This window comes from Zeus faber, assembly GCF_960531495.2.
Source record: "Zeus faber genome assembly, chromosome: 13".
Classification (NCBI taxonomy): domain Eukaryota; kingdom Metazoa; phylum Chordata; class Actinopteri; order Zeiformes; family Zeidae; genus Zeus; species Zeus faber.
The window spans coordinates 30,407,374-30,424,734 of record NC_137198.1 but is presented as its reverse complement, the minus strand read 5'-3'; the positions used below and the strand labels follow the sequence as shown (position 1 = coordinate 30,424,734).

At 42.5% G+C, this 17,361-nt stretch overlaps 1 protein-coding gene across 1 annotated transcript in view; it reads left to right on the top strand.

Moving 5' to 3' along the window:
* atp10d (ATPase phospholipid transporting 10D) overlaps nt 1-12,807 on the top strand; it is a 65,150-nt gene extending 52,343 nt beyond the window's left edge. The window contains exons 13-20 of the mRNA XM_080012098.1: nt 608-884; nt 3,559-3,635; nt 4,411-4,536; nt 5,343-5,540; nt 10,519-10,599; nt 10,920-11,024; nt 11,125-11,312; nt 11,630-12,807. Coding sequence (XP_079868224.1) covers nt 608-884; nt 3,559-3,635; nt 4,411-4,536; nt 5,343-5,540; nt 10,519-10,599; nt 10,920-11,024; nt 11,125-11,312; nt 11,630-11,831 — 1,254 coding nt within the window. The 3' untranslated portion in view covers nt 11,832-12,807. The remainder of the gene's footprint in view (nt 1-607; nt 885-3,558; nt 3,636-4,410; nt 4,537-5,342; nt 5,541-10,518; nt 10,600-10,919; nt 11,025-11,124; nt 11,313-11,629) is intronic.
* The last annotated feature ends 4,554 nt before the right edge of the window (nt 12,808-17,361 follow it).

Genomic DNA, 17,361 nt, shown 5'->3' with positions numbered 1-17,361 from the left:
ACTCCATTGACTGCTGAGATTTGAGGTGGGGGTGGCGAGAGATGCAGGTCGTTGGCCCACTTTGATTATGAGCGCTGGTGCATAATCAATGTGGGCCGGCAAACGCAGATCCCTTTGATCTGCATTGAACATATAACAGATACATTACTTAGTTATAGTTACTTATATACTTAACAAAATAAAGTAAGAGATATAGTGATATATACGTAGATATGCAGAAATAAATATATGCAGATAAACAGATGGATACATTGTACAGAGATTTAGAATTACAGAGATATACAGATATACTGATAGGAAAATAAGAGGAAAAAAATAATAATATAAAAAAAATTTAAATATTTGTTTTTTTAATTGTATTTCTTTTTGTATGTATATATAAAATATATATAAGCCCTGATTTTAAAAGTCACACTACTGTGTTAGAAATATAGTAGAGTAAAAACTATACAGTATACATAATATACAAACATACATTCATACATTTGCTTTGAAATTTAGTGGAGTTAAAGTTGAAAGTCTCCTAAACAGAATACTTGTTAAAATAAATGTTAAAAGATACTTTGTCACTTTCCACCACTGAGTTTGGGTCTCTTTTCATTGGCAGAACTTATGTGCAGCTTTGCTTCAGCGGCTCAAAGAGGAAGTGAGTAGCCGTAAGGGAGGGCGAAGTGAACCCGGGGAGGCAGGAACAAGCAACGCCTTCATTCTAGTGATTGATGGACGAACTCTGGAATGGGCCTTGCAGGACGAGCTGAAGAGCAATTTTCTAGAGCTCAGCCAGCTATGCAAGGCTGTCATCTGCTGCCGCTCAACACCGCTGCAAAAGAGCCAGGTGGTCCGGCTGATCCGGGACCATCTTGGTGTCATGACCTTGGCCATAGGTAAGGAGCATTCTGCAACCATACAGAGTCTAACGTTAAGAAGATCACATTTGATATACATATACATATACTGTACATACATACATACATATGTACATCTAATCCAACTATAAAGGCAGGAATCTCTGTCTCTCTGTATGTCCTTTGATTATCTTGACAACTGTTCATCCAATCTACTTCACACTTGGCAGAGGTATTGCTAGGGACCTAAACAGCAGGACCTGGGCTCCAGGGCTCTGCATTTTGAGTCAAAAAGAGTGTCTTGAATGGCCATTAAAATGTCTTAAAGTCTCAAATTTTGAATGGGTAAGCTAAGGACCGAAGCATTGCCATTTTGTTAAACTGTGCCATGTCTTAGAAAGTTTCAAGATTTCAAGATTCAAGATTTTTATTTGTCACATACATATACATACTTCCATACATATATGCAGTGAAATGTTATAATAATGTAATAAAAAGTATTATATTTTGAACGGGTGTGCACTAGTTTACATAAATATACATACAGTACTGTATGTATATTTATACAGTACTACTCACAAAAAGTTAGGGATATATTTGGCTTTCGGGTGACATTTATGGAAAATGTAAAAAGTTCATGCTACAGTGATATTATATCATGAAAGTAGGGCATTTAAGTAGAAGCATGCAATGGTGATTTCCTCATCTCAAACAATTTATTGAAACAAAAGCAAACAACAGTGGTGGGTATACCACAACAAAAAATGTCAATGTCTCAATAACTTGTCATGTGCCCTTGAGCATCAATTACAGCTTGACAACGACGTCTCATGCTGTTCACAAGTCGACTTATTGTCTGCTGAGGCATGGCACCCCACTCTTCTTGAAGGCTGGCCCCCATGTCATTGAGGTTCTGGGGTACAGAGTTACTAGCCTCCACACGGCGACTCAGCTGATCCCCTAGGTTTTCTTTGGGATTCAGGTCTGGAGAAAGTGCAGGCCACTCCATTTGAGGTACCCCAGTCTCCAGCAGCCGTCCCCTAATGATGCGACCTCGATGAGCTGGAGCATTGTCGTCCATGAAGATGAAATTAGGCCTGTGTTGTTCATGCAGGGGCACAATGACTGGATTAATGATGTTATTCAGGTAGTATGGCCTTGTCACTGTGCCATAAAGTGTAGAGCAGTTCTGTATTGACTAGACACACCTGCCCACACTGTAACACCACCACCACCACCAAAGGCTCGTCAGGTGACAACAGTGGCTGATGCATAGCGCTCTCCTTGATGTCGCCAACATCGTTGGCGGCCATCATTTCTGCTCAACGTGAATCGACTTTCATCAGAGAACAGCACTGAGGCCCACTGGTCCCTTGTCCAGCGTAAATGCCCCCTGGCCCATGCAAGACGATGATGCCTGTGCCTGGTGGTGTGGTCAGGTACCCTTGCAGGTCGTCTAGCACGCAGACCACGCTGATGTAAACGGTTTTGAATGGTCTGACGTGACACTTCGGTGACCCTCACCTCCCTTAAATGTGCCTGGAGTTGAGTGGCATTCATCATCCGGTTCCGCAGGGCACTGTTCACAATGAAGCAGTCATCAGTGTGTGATGTGGCCAAAGGACGTCCATTTCTATGCATTTCTTTGACTCTTCCAGTCTCTCTGTCTCTGTTGCAACCTGCTGATGACACTCTGTGACACTCTAAGCTCAGTGGCGACTTCCCTCTGAGAACATCCTGTTTCAAGCCTCGCTATGGCGAGGTACTGTTGATCAATTGTTAGGTGTCGTTTTGGTCTCATGATGTCAAAATGTGAACAGCATGATGAAGAGGACTGTTTAAATAGCAATTCTAATTGAACCAGGAAATGTATTGGTCGATTCATGGATCAAACACGTGTTGTGAATTTTGCCGTTCAGCATCTTGTTAGAGAGCAGCAAGTTGTGCAAAAAGTACTGAAACATTGAACAGTTGGACAGTGCATTCAAAAGTTTAGAGAAGGTCAAATTAAGTTTACCTGCAAAAGTTTTAGTGCATTTTAGGTTCATCCTGAAATTTCACCCGAAAGCCGAATATCCCTAACTTTTTGTGAGTAGTGCACCTGCAATGCGTGCATGCATGCATGCATGTGTACATACATACACCGATCAGCCACAACATTAAAACTACCACTAATAACCACTAATATTGTGTAGCTCTCAAAACAGCTCTGACCCATCAAAGCATGGACTCCACAAGACTTCTGAAGGTGTCCTGTGGTATCTGGCACCAAGACGTTTGCAGATCCTTTAAGTCCTATAAGTTGCGAGGTCGCCCTGATGGATTGGTTGTTCCAGCACATCCCACAGATGCTCGATTTGACCGGACCCTAACCCCGGCCATCCACATGATGTAAAAGAAAACGTGATTCATCAGACCAGGCCACCTTCTTCCATTGCTAGAGTAGCTCTTCTGTGGGGGCTGCAAAATAAATGTACAACTAAAATGTAGGGAGTCCTTTAAGAGAGACGTCAGGCTGGTCAGCAGGGCATGGGGACGTTTTCCATCCGAGTGCCTTGGATTGGTGGGATCAGGTGACCATGAGAAACGCAGACAGCCCACACAGGCTGGACTTCGCTCCCCGCACGCATCATTGAGAACCGTGTTTTGGCTGATTGCTGTACATGTACTCACATACATTTGACAATCTCATATGGATACACTTTACCTCTAGGCGATGGAGCCAATGATGTCAGCATGATCCAAGTGGCCGATGTTGGAGTGGGCATATCGGGCCAAGAGGGCATGCAGGTAGTGACCTCAGTTTTCTTTTTGTTTTTGTTTTGTATTGCGATCTGGACAAACTAATGAAAATGCAGGAATTATTTTTCAATGTTGTAATAAAGAAAGATGACCCCCTTCATTTTATAGCTGTCATTTAGTGCTTAAGATTCACCCACCTTAAAAGAATAAATTTGACTTTGACACTTATCTGTCTCAAGTGATACAATGAAATATTTAATTGATTATTTATTTTATTTTATTTTTTATACCTGCAATGTGACTTTTGATCAATGAATGGTGTTGAGATGGCGTGGTTCGAGCAGCCACATCTGACCTGGATCTAGTTAATCGGGGACCGAGGATCAGAGTGGCTGCATACCTGTTGCTTGTTAGTTTCGTGTCGCTTGTTAGTTTTCGTCCCACACACACTTAGGAGAGGAGCCTGTGTCATGACACATCTCTATCTGCTCCTGCTCCTAATTCCAACTAGCCCTCGCTCTACAATAAACTGGTGTCTACAACCCTGTCTTCTGTCTCTCTGTGCCGGAGGTCCCTGAATGCGCCACTTGGGTAGCGCGTGGTAGGCGAAACTGCCACAATGATTTTCATCTTAATCCAACTTTCAAGGGGTCTGAGGTAGACCACCAGTGATCCACCAGTTGACGCTCCAGTCTATTATACTAAATTCAAGTAATCAAGTTTGATGTGAAGAATTTGCTGAAATTGTTATCCTTGCTGAGAATAATACCCAACAGACACAAGAGGAGTAACATGTGGCATGTTCTACTGTAACTTTTCATAGGCTGTCATGTCCAGTGACTTTGCCATCTCCAGATTTAAACACCTGCGGAAATTGCTGCTGGTCCACGGTCACTGGTGCTACTCTCGTCTGGCCAGCATGATCCTTTATTTCTTTTACAAGAATGTGGTAAGAAAATCTTTTTATGTGTGCAGTCTATGCAATAACATTGTTTTCGGTCCGTCACTTGTATCAGTATTTGTTTTTCACAACTAAGCTTTCACTGTAACGCTTTCTAAATATTCACATTATGTAAGTAGATAAGTTATACTTTAAAATTGTGTGGATTGGTTGTAAAATGTACATGTACTGCCATTGCCAGAACAGGTTCTTACTAGAACTCTTAAGGGGTGGTTTCACAGACACAGATTAGGCGTAATATTAGACTAAATCATACTTTTAATCTCAACTAACTGAAATGGCCTTTCTCAGTCATGGCTTAAAATAGTCTCAGGCTTGCCTGTGTCTTTGGTTAAAAAATCTGATTTTTAGAAGGAAGGTTAGAGCATTATCTAGGCCAAAGGCAGATTTATTTTTGGATTAATCGATATGGGCCTCCAGGTTGACCTTGACAATAGAAAAAAAATTGGTTCTGGACTGTTTCAATGATGATGAAAGACCGTCACCAAAGTCGGACAGAAGGGTGGTTATAGACAGAAGCTGACTAGTACTTAATTATCTTAGTCCAGAACTTCCTAGTCTATAATTATAATGATTTACCAAGCTTCAAGTGAAGACCGTTGAAAGTCTACTGTTCTCTAATGATTTCACTTAAAGAACTTCACAGAACTAGCTACTTCTCAATGCTTCTTGCTGAATAATAATCGTTCTAGACGAGTAGGTCAACAATTAAAAACATTGTTTATTTTCAAGATTTTCTGTCTCAAGATTTCATTTTTTGCGGTGTCTGTCTTTTTTTTTTTTTCTCTTTGAAGATGTACGTGAACCTTTTGTTCTGGTACCAATTCTTCTGTGGATTCTCTGGGAGCGTCATGACAAACTCCTGGGTACTTATATTCTTTAACCTGCTCTTCACCTCTGTGCCTCCCCTCGTCTATGGAGTACTGGACAGAGATGTACCTATTGATACTCTGATGGAGCTGCCAGAGCTCTACAGGGCTGGATACTCTAGGGTGAGTGCAATGCATGGATTTACCGTATTGCATTGTATTGGAATGACTTACTAATACATACATTCAAATGAGGAGAGGTACTGTACTGCACCCTCACCATAGCTCCGGATATTTTGTTTTTTCACCAATATATCAATAGTATTGTGGTTTCATCAAGATAATACAATATCAAATAGTCAATATCTGATTCTCCGAACTGTCATTAATACAGTATCACATACTCTGTCACTATCTGATATCCTGAACTGTCTTCATCAAGGGTACCACATACTCTGTCAATATTAAATTCCCTTAACAGTCTTCAATATGGTTTAACATAGTGCTGCCCCCTGAAAGGGGGGGGGCTATTTGAAGTTATTATTATTATTATTATTATTTATTTGTTTATTTATTTATTTTTTATCTGTCGAAAGAACAAAGTCATCCGTGATCAATTAACTAGTGGACTCATTCGCTGATATTAGGTTAGAAGTCAAAGACACATCTCTCCGGTTGAAAGCGAGTTGAAAGCAGGAAGCAGTTCACGGTAGGGCTGTGTATTGTTTAAAAAATGACGATAACAGTACCGATACTAGTACCCTTAAAGTGATACCAAGAGGGACTTCATTTGATACCTTTTTTTCTACAACTGTTTATCCATTCAATTGCATAAAATGCCACCACTCATCCCATTACAAATGATTTTTAAATGAATACTTTTCTTTAACCTGTACTGTCAGCATGCTGGGCATACAACAAAGAGTATTTGTGGCCTCATCATCACATGGCCTCTTCCTGTCATAGTTAAGGCAGTAAATGAGGGAGGAAAGGAGAGTAATACAACCAGGAGGGTGCTGAGGTGCACTCGAAGCAGGTGTGTGTGTGTGTGTGTGTGTGTGTGTGTGTGTGTGTGTGTGTGTGTGTGTGTGTGTGTGTGTGTGTGTGTGTGTGTGTGTGTGTGTGTGTGTGTGTGTGTGTGTGTGTGTGTGTGTAAGATGTCAACCGGTGTGTGTACATGACTTATCTCCATTGGTAGTGGTGTAGAAGGTCGGTATTATGTCGTGGCGCCTCCAAGCAGCGGAAAGGGCCCTGAAGTGCCCGAACTCTGCAGCCTCGTAGACACCCTACGGCTGCAGGAAAGCCCCAAGCACCCTGCCCTAGGGCCACAGAAGACCCCTGGGCCCCTAGAGAAGCCAAAGGGCCGTGGAGCAACCCCCACGCCCGGCCCCAAGGAGCATTACCCTGTCTCAGGGAGCACGAGGAGACCCCACACACCAGGGGCGCGCACATACAACCAACCCCCAGGTGCAGGCACAAGACGCAGCCGCGGCCACGGAACCCCCGACCATGGGCACCAGGCATGGACCGCAGCCTGGATACCGACCCCACGCCTAAAGACCGACGGCCGCAGGTGAGTCGGCTGGGCTCCCATGCCCACCCACGGCTCGCGTTAGGGCGAGGCCCGCCCCACCGCTGCTGACCAGATGCCCCACCTGGCATGAGCACAGAGTGCCCATACACGGAGCAGAGTGTGCTCAGCGCGGGCACCTGGATGTTAGCCCAGCCCCCCGCCGATGCCAGCAGGCCGCCAGATATACAGGCACCTCAGCACCTGGGGCGCCCACCGCAGAGAAGCCGCACAGCAGGAGCAAAAGGCCGACAGCCACCCCCCACATCCCAACCCACACCCACAACAGCAAACAGCTCCCCCATGGGCCCCGCAGGGCACCCAGCGGCGCTCTCCGCAGCACACCTTGAGCCACCAGGTACAAGCCGCCAGGACTTCAGCCCAGCCGGCAGGGGGCCCACCCCGCACCTGGCCAGCCATGTCCTCACACCGACCCGCCAGCGACCGGCCACCCGGAAAACCCCAGTGCTTGATGTGTGCTGTTGGCAATTGCAGTTAAAATTGCAGGGTTGGCGGTGCGAGTCCTTCAGGCAAGTCGAAACCTGAATCACTTTGCACCCCTCCTGCCCCGCAGACCCTGGCCTGGTAGAGTGTTGTTCGGAGTAGGATTGGTGTGCGAGTGTATGTGTTCTAAGCTAAAATGAGTGGGATTAAAATTTCGGGACAACAAGAAGCACACTGGAGCAGGAGCAGGACAGGCAAGATGGCAGCTGCCCGCCCCATCCCCACCTAAACCCTCGGTCTATTGTGTGGTGTATGTGCTGAGTATGAGTTTTGGCACTGGGAGAGAGAGGGCGAATCACGACCAGATCGATGCAAGGGCACAGCAGACCAGGGAGCAACCACGTGGATCCCCTCCTCCCAGACCAGACCGTGCCCTAGCACGCCTACCTCCCGTATCTGGTGGCAGCCAACCTACAGCGATCAGCCACGGGCACAGAGCGGTCCGCCATGCACCTCCACCATGGTGGACAGCTCCGTGCCCCCATCAGGCCCCTGGTCAGCCCCCAGCCACGGAGCAGGCGTACCACAGAACAGAGGGCGGCAGACTGCATCCACAGCCCAACCCCCCAGCGACGAGCACCCGATGCACCGAGAGCGCCAGAGGACAGGTACCTGGCAGCCCGGTGTGACGACAGGAGACCGCCCCCCACCAAAGGAGGCCATATGGTGAGCCCCGTGCCGAGCACAGCCAGCCAGGTTCGGGACGGACGGAACACCTAACCAGCCTAAATTAATACATTTTGAAAGTGTTCAAATTATTGAAATATTTATTAAATAACTGTACAAAACTGTACCATGAAGTATTTGGGCAAGACAGACAAAATTGTTAATATCTTTAACAGACTGTTATAGCTGCTGCTGCAGTAGTGAGTCAATCACGTCGCATTAAATCGAAAAACGCTTGAGTTGATTTGCTGGCTTGTAGCTGCTGCAGTAGTGGGGCAATCACATATTGCATTAAATCGAAGAATTCTTGCGCTGATTGGCTGGCTTGTTGCTGCTGCAGTAGTGGGGCAATCACATATCGCATTAAATCGAAGAACGCTTGCAGGGATTGGCTGTGAGCAAAACCATTCAAATAGTCTTCTTTTTCCTAGATCTGGTTATAAAAAGGATTGAATGCAGGTATCGTTTGACTGGAGAAGTTCAATACTACTTGGTATTGGGTTATTTAATTCAATACCTTAAAGGTATTGAGTATCCACTGAGTATTTTTTATATATATATATATATATATATATATATTCGTATTAGGCTGACAAATCCGATTAGGCTGACAAAATTCTGAGTCGGGTACAGCCCTCGTTTCTCATACCCTGTCCACCCTGTCAATATCTGATATAAGTCTTCCCTATTGGATTCAAGATATTTATTTGCCACATACATACATATATGTAGTGAAAAGACATTGCAACACACCTGGAGACTATGCACAATAAGTACTAAGGCACAATAGGTAACTAATTAACTAAACTAACTGATTCCTAAAATGCAATTCAATTAATAAATAGAATAAAATAAGAGTTAAAAAAAAGGTAATAAACAAAGTAGGAATACAAAATAGAATAGAATAGACTATTATATATATATATATATATATATATATATATATATATATATATATATATATATATATATATACAGATATGTGCGGTAAAGTGGCATGTGAATAAAGTGAAGTAGTGTGTGTGGGGATATACAGTACAGTATACAACAGTACGGCACAGTAACACAGAACAGCAATTCAAAAAATAACCGAGCAAAGTGATACAGTGTGCAGTACAGTATGAAACATACAGTACAGTAAGGTAGTGGCGCCCCTATGTGTGTCTCAGTGGGGGCCCCTGGTGAGTTCAGCATTAACAGTCCTAATGGAGTGGGAAGAAACTCTGTTCAGTCTCTCTGTTCTCACTATGTGACTGCGGAGGCACTTGCCCGACCGCGGCAGCTGGAACAGTCCGTTGTTGGGGTGGTGAGGATCCTTCATGATCCTGCGGGTTCTGCTACTACACCTCCTTATGTATAAGTCCTGAGGGGAGGGTAGTTCCAGCGGTATGGTCGGCTGAACGCACCACCCTTTGCAGTGCCCACCCGTCCTGGGCAGTACAGTTCCCAAACCAGGAAGTGATGTTGCCTGTCAGGATGCTCCAGAGTAGAAGGACACTGAAGTACTTGAAGCTGCTCACTTTGTTGACAGAAGTCCCATTAATCATCAATGGCGCGTGCGTCCTTGGTTGTAATCCTCTCCTGAAGTCCATAATCAGCTCATTTGTTTTGCTGACGTTCGGGAGGAGGCTGTTGTCCTGGCACCAGAGTGACAGGTCATTGTCGGTGATCAGGCCCACCACAACAGTGTTGTCAGCAAACTTGATGATGGTGTTGGAGCTGGACCTGGCCACACAATCATGTGTCTGCAGGGAGTACAGTAGTGGGCTGAGGACGCAGCCCTGGGGGGATCCTGTGTTCAGGGTGAGGGAGCTGGATGTGTGCCTCCCCAACCTAACCACCTGGGGCCGGGCTGTGAGGAAGTTCAGGATCCAGGCACACAGCGGAGTGTTCAGTCCTACCTCCCGCAGCTTGACAGCCAGTCTGGTGTGGGGGGACTATGGTGTTGAAAGCTGAACTGTAGTCAATAAACAGCAATCTCACCCCGGTGAGGGCCACCGGACAGTAGTCATTCAAGCAGGCTTGAGAGACGATTTTCACCACAAGGATGATGGTGGACCTCTTGAAACAGGATGGGACCACTGACTCAGCCAGGGAGGCATTGAATATCATAGTGAGCACTGGGGCTAGCTGGTTAGCACAGGTCTTCAGTACTCTCCCAGATATGCCATCTAGGCCCGCAGCTTTCCTGGTGTTCACACAGATCAGAGCCCTCCGCACGTCATGCTCAGACACAGAGTGCGCGCTCATCCCCCGCAGTGTAATTCAACTTAGCAGGTGAGCTAGCAGTGTTGCGGTTGGCCGTAATTGCTTAAACACCCATTTGGATAGTCTTATCAAAGGCCATGTTGCATAATTTACCCATACCGCCTATGAAATGAGCATTATTAGAAGATACAATTTCTACTTCCCTCCTTGCAGGTCTATGTTCCCTCTACATTCTGGCTCACCATATTGGATGCATTTTACCAGAGCCTTGTCTGCTTCTTTGTGCCTTACTTCGTAAGTATTTATCCTTTCTGGATCTTTAAGAATACAATGTTTTGAGTACTATTCTATAAGATTGCAAGTAATTTAGTAATTTCTTAGATATCCATAATATATTAAAGAGATCTCCTATACCAACCCACTGGTAGGAATTTAGGGAGGGAGATGGATTTTTTTCTGGCACTGGGATGCCGACATGGCGTGAACTTTTTATTACAGATCAGAACAGAAAGGCTCGATGGCCAAAAAGATAAACAATAATAAACAAACAGTCGGGGAACAGGAGGAAGGATGGCCCCTTGGTCCGCCACAGTATATCTTTATTTATTTTTCAGGCATATGCCGGGTCAGATGTTGGGGTCCTGGCATTTGGCTCTCCAATCAATGCCTCTGCTCTCCTCATCATCTTGTTTCACCAGGTCATCGAGAGTCACACTCTGGTTAGCTTTTCTGACCCACATTCATACCGAGAGCATATTTTTATTATACTTAAAGTTTGACGATGAGGAAATAAAAAAGCACTACCTTAATTTTTTCCAGACGTTGGTGCACATTGCTGTACTCCTTGGCAGCGTTGCCTTCTATTTCGGCTTCACTGTCCTGTTCAGTGTCTGGTGTGTGACCTGCAGCCCCCCCACCAGCCCCCTGGGGATGGAAACTCTCCAGATGTCCCATCCACTCTTTTATGCTGTGTGCACCCTCACCACAGTGGTTGCACTGTTGCCTAGGTATGCTGACACACACACAAACACACACACACACACACACACATACGTGGCACTGAAAATTTCAGTAGAACCTGATTTATTTGATCGCCACAGAATGAACATTCAAGGGACTGACATTTTCATTTTACCAAAACATGAACGGATGTACAGGAAAATTGTTTCTAAATCCATCCATCCTTTTTTATTAGAAAAGCTTTTGTTTTGGTTCATGACAAAACGTGATACCTACTTGACATTCCTCAGTGATGTTGTGCGAAAATAGAGTGGTGATACATTCTCTGTGAACTAACAAACACGTTTCCCTCTTTGGACCCCAGGATACTGTGTAGGGCCCTGTACAACACTGCACACCCTTCCCCTGCATTGACTGTGCCTCGTGCAGACAAACCAGGAACAGAGGGGTACGTGGAAAGGATGCAGCGGTGGAACTGGTGCCTTTCCAGAACCAGAACCTGCGAGGTACCAGTGTCAGCGGAGGAAGTCTCCCCGGAGCCTAAGGACAGCTCTGTGGTCCTCTGAGTCCTCTTCCGCCTCTTCTCCACTTGCCCACTGAAATGTGTGTGTGGGGGGGGTTTTGACATTGTTGTGTTTTTTTTCATTTGTTTGGGTTTTTTTTCACAACTTTTAAGTAGTTGGGAAATAAAGATGAAGCTGGATTTCCGTTGGCTGCTTGTGTACCGACTAGAATAGAACAGTTCATGTTGGACACAAAATGTTATCGCTGCTCATTTGTTTTTGTGTCAAAGTTTTAATTTGCACTGCTTTGCAATGGACGCCCTGAATACGGACGTCATCGGCTTAGTTTTTTTTTTCATATAGAATTCTGACTTTACTTTTCTCGTAAATCAACATCATGATGCACCATAGGAGCGACAGCTAGTTTGGAAATGCTCAGTTTGGATAGAGATTCTAACTTTGTGGTAATGGTTGCCAAGTCAATGCACCAAATGCCATTATAGAGACAAGCATACATAGGAATTAAAGACAAACATATGAGCATGGTGTGGCGTCACATTTTATGACACAATTTCCACGGTCTACTGATGGCGTATTTTCTCCATGTTGGGATGTGTTTACAATTCTGGAGCTGGAAGGTGGTTCATGAATATGCTGCGGTCAATTTTAACTTAGAAGAAAACACTGAGATTTGATATCCAGCAGTATATCATGGTGATTGACCTTTTGTAATCGCCTGTTGAATTGCCTCTTTGGCTCAAAATGGCCAAGATTGTTGCCTGCCACACTCCAGAATTGAATTTTTGAGAAGCATAAACCTACATTGAATGACCCAGTTTTGTTACTTGAGTCAAGAATAACAAATGTCATTGTCAATTGAATGCAATGTTTATCACATTGTCTACAAAAGCAGTAGTAATGTGACCGTCCACCTAAAGACTGGTTTCTTTTCTTTTTTATGAAATGCTTTTAAAATGTTGCCATACAAATCTGCAAATATATGTACTGTTGTCAGATATTGTAATAAATAAGACTTTTGTTCAAATTGTGATGGTGGTGGGGCTTTTATTTCATCATTGGACTTTGTAATTCTTTGAACATACTTTTGTCCAGATTTGGAGGAAAAATACAAGAATATCACAATGACAACACCTTAAAGGATGGGTTTGGTTCATTTATAACTGTCAATAGCACAACCTTGTTGAACATGTTGCTATTGAGAAGATTAATAAATAAATAAACGTTAAATCTTATTTTTGAAAGTAGGAAACTCATGTTTTCCAACAAACAGCAAGCTGATCCTTTAATAGTTGTGTCCAATTCAAAATTTAATCAACACAAACTACGGTATAAATCTGAAAATGAATCAATTGTCTCCCCCCAGAGTAGATTTTCAAGATTCTTTACTTGGGTATATTTGTACAGCAATTGTGTTCTTTCTACGCTTCTCACTATTTTAAAAACGTGAAAATATTTTTATTTTCGGTCCCATCTTTATTGGTTCCTCGATCAGGTTTGAACTTTTTTTTTAAACCAGCATAGAGGCTACTCACTAGATGGGCTGGATTAAATATTAAAGGTGTGAAAATTTGATTAAATATGTATAGCCTTAAAACTACACACAAACTTGAAGAAACATGTTTATGAATCATCATTTTTTGTTCCTGATTGTTTGTTTTATTTTTTAAGTTGGGATATTATTTATGCTGTGTATTTATCACTAGTTATATCACAGTAAACCATTTCTTCATGGACCACGCTTTGTACACATGGGTATTATCATGCTGAAACAAAAAAGGGCCCTCCATGAAGCTCACAATTCTCTAGAATATCATTGTGTGCTGTAGAATTAAGATTTCTCTTCACTGGAATTAAGGGGACTAACCCAAACCATGAAAAACAGCCTCAGACTCCACCACAAGACTTTACAGTTGGCATGACGCATTCAGGCAGGTAGCATTCTCCTGGCATCTGCCAAACCCAGATCCCAGAGGATTTATGTTAAAATGTGTCATATGATGCTTGATGAATACATACAGTGTTATTACACCTCTTGACATAAAAATAATCACTAAATAATGTGCTTTAATAACATTTATGAAGCATTTAAGCCTTTAACCAAAGACCACTTTTGTTGATGTCCCACAACTGTGGTCTCAATGTCCAGATATGTAAAATTAGATAATTCAATTACCATATGGCATTATTTCAAATGAAATTGTTTCATATAAATATTACTTTACACCATGTTAAAATTCATTTATATGATTTTTTTTTCCATCGAAATGCGCCTGTCCCACACAGAGTCCTTACGGCGACACTCAACAAATGCCATAGTAAAGTTGTTTTTCCAAAGCCAAACAAATTTAGTTTCTACGGAAACAGAAGTTAGCAAGTGAGGACATGGATGACAGGTTGTGCCGCCCACACTAGGTGACCATTAAGATCAAGATAGAACAAGATTAAGATAATATTTTATTCTGAACTATGTTTCTTCTGATATTTTTATCATATATCATTACTTTTGTATGTAACATAGTTTTAAAACACATTGCCTATAGGTTTTAATGAGTCTCTCAGCGTTTATATGAAGAGACTGTTCTTTCTATTGTCGTATTGATAAACCAGATCACATTCCAACATCACTCAACCTTGGTGGACATAAGGATAACCCCAGGTGGTTTGAAAGAGCATTGGGTGTTTGTTTCTGTGACCGGAGTTTGGCTGTTAAATCACTGTTTGAGGATAACCACCGGGGGATATGATTGAGGGACACAGTCTTGTAAATGACACCTGACCAATGGCACACAACCTCTCCTCGGTATAAAGCCCTCTTCATCACAAAAAGAGGTAGACTGATCATAACACTGCTTTGCATGACTGTATCTTTCTCTTTGGTCTGCAGAATAAATATCTTTAATATTCTCAGTTTTGTTTCTTTGTAGCGGGCAGATTAACCTCACCGACCACGCAGGAGAATCTCTCTAACAATCTGGCAACAATGAGACTCTCTGCTTGGCTCTGTTGGCCCTCTTCATGTCCAGGTTGTGTGCACAACAGCAGTCAGATACCGGCCGTAAGACATCCAAGAGGCAGTCGTCTGGACAGGTCCAGAAAGGTCAACACGAGATCCCGAACAAATTAAGGTGAGGACTTACTGAGATATTGTACCAGAAAGAGCTCTGAGTAAGCTTAAAGATTGTATTGATCTTGAGGATCATTGAAGAAGCTTTGTTAAGCTCAGAAACTGCGCCCCCTCAGATAGATGTATCGCCAGCTGCGTGCTGCGCAGGCTAGGAAGGGCAGTGGATATATTGATCTGGAGGACCGTGGATGAAGTGGTCAATTTTGCATCGATCAAGTGAGATTGCAGTTTTTGTCTGTTTATTTATTTATTTATTTATTTTTTTTTATGTTATTGATTAATAAAGTTGACTTTATTGAATACATAATTATTATAGATTACTCTTGACCCCTCCAAGCAAAAGCATTGAGGCGAAGAAAGCAGAATAGTACTCTTGTTCCCTCATAGCAAAACATTGAGGGTAGGTGAGGAACTTCTGGGGTTGTAAAAATAAAATTAAATAAATTAATAACTAAATTGACAATAATAATAAATAAAGCCACTTTTCAGTCGTGCGCTGTATTGGGACACAGGTTTGGAAATAAAGACAACACTCTCATGTGATTTAGAAAAACATAAATAAATAAATAAAATACATATTTATGCATAGAAACATGTATTTCTTTTTACATTTTTTGGTACTGATAGTCTAGCTATAGGGCTTACTTTCAAACTAGTTTTAGTAAGTTTTGAATAGTTAGAGAGAGGGTTAAAGAGAGGACGCAGTTCAAGGGCCCATTGTGTGACTATTTTCAATGATATTTTCAGTGATAAATCCTGGGTGATCGAATTGTTGTCTGGGGCGTATGACCGCCTGGACGATGGATCACTCTGGAGCACATATGGATGAGATGAGTCAGGAGAGATTCTATCAGTGTCTTGGGGTATGTTTAGCTACCTGGCTGATATAAGCATGGTATGTGTGTTGTACATAACATGTCAAACTAGTTTCACACATGAGTCCTTGGTGTAAAAGTAGTGTTATAATCTAAATATCTGGTAGGATTGCTGGAAAGGATAATGTTAGGCTTTAAATTAATTTGAAAAGATTATAACAAGGTGAGAGAGAGCTGTAAAGTTAATTGATAGACTGAAAGGATGATGGAAGTTGATTTGAAAGACAATGAAAGTGGGAAAGTTAGCATATGATGCATTTGGGACTCTTTGTTTAGGATGGAACTTGGAGCAAAGAGAGTTGTAAAAGTCATTTTAGTAAAATATTGGTTCAGCAGAGAAAGCTGCAGGACTGAATGATTTAACTAATAGTCAAATGGTGCACTATGTGATGATGGTTAACTTGAAGTATTAGTAAATTGGTTATTCTAAATTAAAGGATATGATTAATAAGTAAATAGTATAGATGAAACACTATACATTAAATAGTAATATTACATGAGTTAATTGTCCATTTTGGTGTGATATACAATAGTGTTTGTGTGTTACAATCCTTACCGGTAACTTAATTGTGTACGTTCACTTACTTAAAATTGAAACACTAAAATAAATGTGCAAAATGTAGGCCGTTTCAATGGCTTTTACTTTGGTCATTTGAAAAATTGTAAGTATAAATTTGAAAATATCTTGTGGATAGATTAATGTTGTAATTGTGTATTGATGGATTAACCAACCCGTCTATTCAGTGTTTTATTTCCGCAGTTTTAAGCATTTCAACAGGAATCCACTGGCTGCAATTTTGACCAGTGTAGATGTGACTGCCTCTGATTGGGAAGACTTTGAAGGACTGACAACAGGATTGATCGAAAATAATTGCTCTCCAACAGAATAAGGCGGGGTTGACCAAACTACGGCCAGTAGTAAATGCTAAAACTATAATGGAATATGGCCCACACATGAAACTTGCACTTGACTGTATTGTACTTCTTAGTTTGAACACTAGGTGGAGCTACTGTCTTGAAGAAGACAGCTTCTCCACAAAAGAACAGCAATCAAAGAACGAGACTTCAACAACGTTAGAGCGTCCAGATACACAGTTGTGTGGCGAATCAATGACTTGTCAGCTAACTTAAAACATCAACTGTCAGATAAAGCTTGTGCTTTTGATTTTTACTCGATTGCATGTGATGAGCGCACAAATGCCACAGACACTGCACAGCTGTTCATTTTTTTGCGGGAGTTGACGATAACGTTTGCATTTTGGAGGAGCTGCTTGATCTTAGGAGTCTTGGAGGGCACAACAACGGGTAAGGACATTTTTGAAGCTCTGTCTGAGGCAATTGACAAGATTAGGACTTAAATGGGACAAGCTGTGTGGAGTAAGAATGGATGTGGCTCCAGCAATGACGGGCGAACGCAAAGGAATGGCCTCTGTGGTGTGCGTCAAGGTGCAAGCGAGTGGAGGTGAGGCTGTTAAAATGCACTGTATCATCCACCAAGAAGCCCTCTGTGCCAAGATAGTCCAGCTTGGCGATGGGATAAACACTGTTGTGAAAACTGTCAATATAATCTCTA